Source organism: Octopus bimaculoides, chromosome 15, assembly GCF_001194135.2.
Source record: "Octopus bimaculoides isolate UCB-OBI-ISO-001 chromosome 15, ASM119413v2, whole genome shotgun sequence".
Classification (NCBI taxonomy): Eukaryota; Metazoa; Mollusca; class Cephalopoda; order Octopoda; family Octopodidae; genus Octopus; species Octopus bimaculoides.
This window is the reverse complement of record NC_068995.1, coordinates 15,590,487-15,591,435: the sequence shown is the minus strand read 5'-3', so window position 1 is coordinate 15,591,435 and position 949 is coordinate 15,590,487. Positions and strand designations below refer to the sequence as shown.

General features: G+C 31.5%; 1 protein-coding gene across 1 annotated transcript in view; it reads left to right on the top strand.

Annotated features, from left to right (window-relative positions):
• LOC106882828 (inter-alpha-trypsin inhibitor heavy chain H3) overlaps positions 1-949 on the top strand; it is a 76,598-nt gene that overhangs the window by 47,391 nt on the left and 28,258 nt on the right. The window contains exon 3 of the mRNA XM_052973454.1: positions 759-875. Within this exon, the coding sequence (XP_052829414.1) occupies positions 759-875 (117 nt within the window). The remainder of the gene's footprint in view (positions 1-758; positions 876-949) is intronic.

Here is a 949-nt window from a genome sequence, read left to right as displayed (position 1 = left end):
TGGTTAGAAGTATACTTCCAAACCACATTGCTCTGGGTTGAGCCCCAATGTGTGGCACCTTAGGCGAGTAAGTTTCATGGGCGAAACACTTAAAAGATAAAAGATATATATATATATATATATAAAAGCGTAGTTTAAGGTGTGGATTCAGAGGATTGCGCGGCTGTCACATAAAGCTGCTCTTACGAACTCGGCTAACAGCCCACATAGTAATCAATTATAAAATAATGTAAGGTCAAGTATTTGTGTAAATGAAAATCCAGAAAATCCGAGCGACAAAACTGGTTCATGAAGATTTTATAAAAACATTGTTTAGTGTTATAAGAGATGATAATTTGATTTTATTTATTTAACAATGTAACTTTCATAGGATGACCATCGTTTTGGAATCTTCTTTATGTCGTGTTAATTTCAGTGTGGAAGATGTTATGTGTACACGTTTGCATTTATATGTACGCTCAGCATTAATCAATACAAATAAATATTCATAAATTAATGCAAATAAAGAAATCTATCTCATCAGATCACCAGAACATCATGAATTGTTGATGTAACTATGATAGAAGTCACTTGGTTAAATGTATAAAAATGTGTATTCATCTACCATACCTCCAGACTTTATATATATTTATATATATATATATATATATATATATATATGTCTGACATTCATACACGCACATACGAATACATAGACGAATATATATACACATCTATATTTACATGCATTTACATGTATAAACATTTTCTTTTCTCAGCTTCATTTGGCGACCCCCATTTCCTTGTCCGTATAAAGGATCTCCGACTTCCAATTTGCTTCGACTTGCCAGGAAAGGACAAACAACTTCAAATTTTGCTGTATGACCCAGTTAGACGTATGTTTCACTATCTTTTTTTTTCATTAAAAACTATATAAACGATTTTTTTGAAGTTTTTGCCCTATTTATAC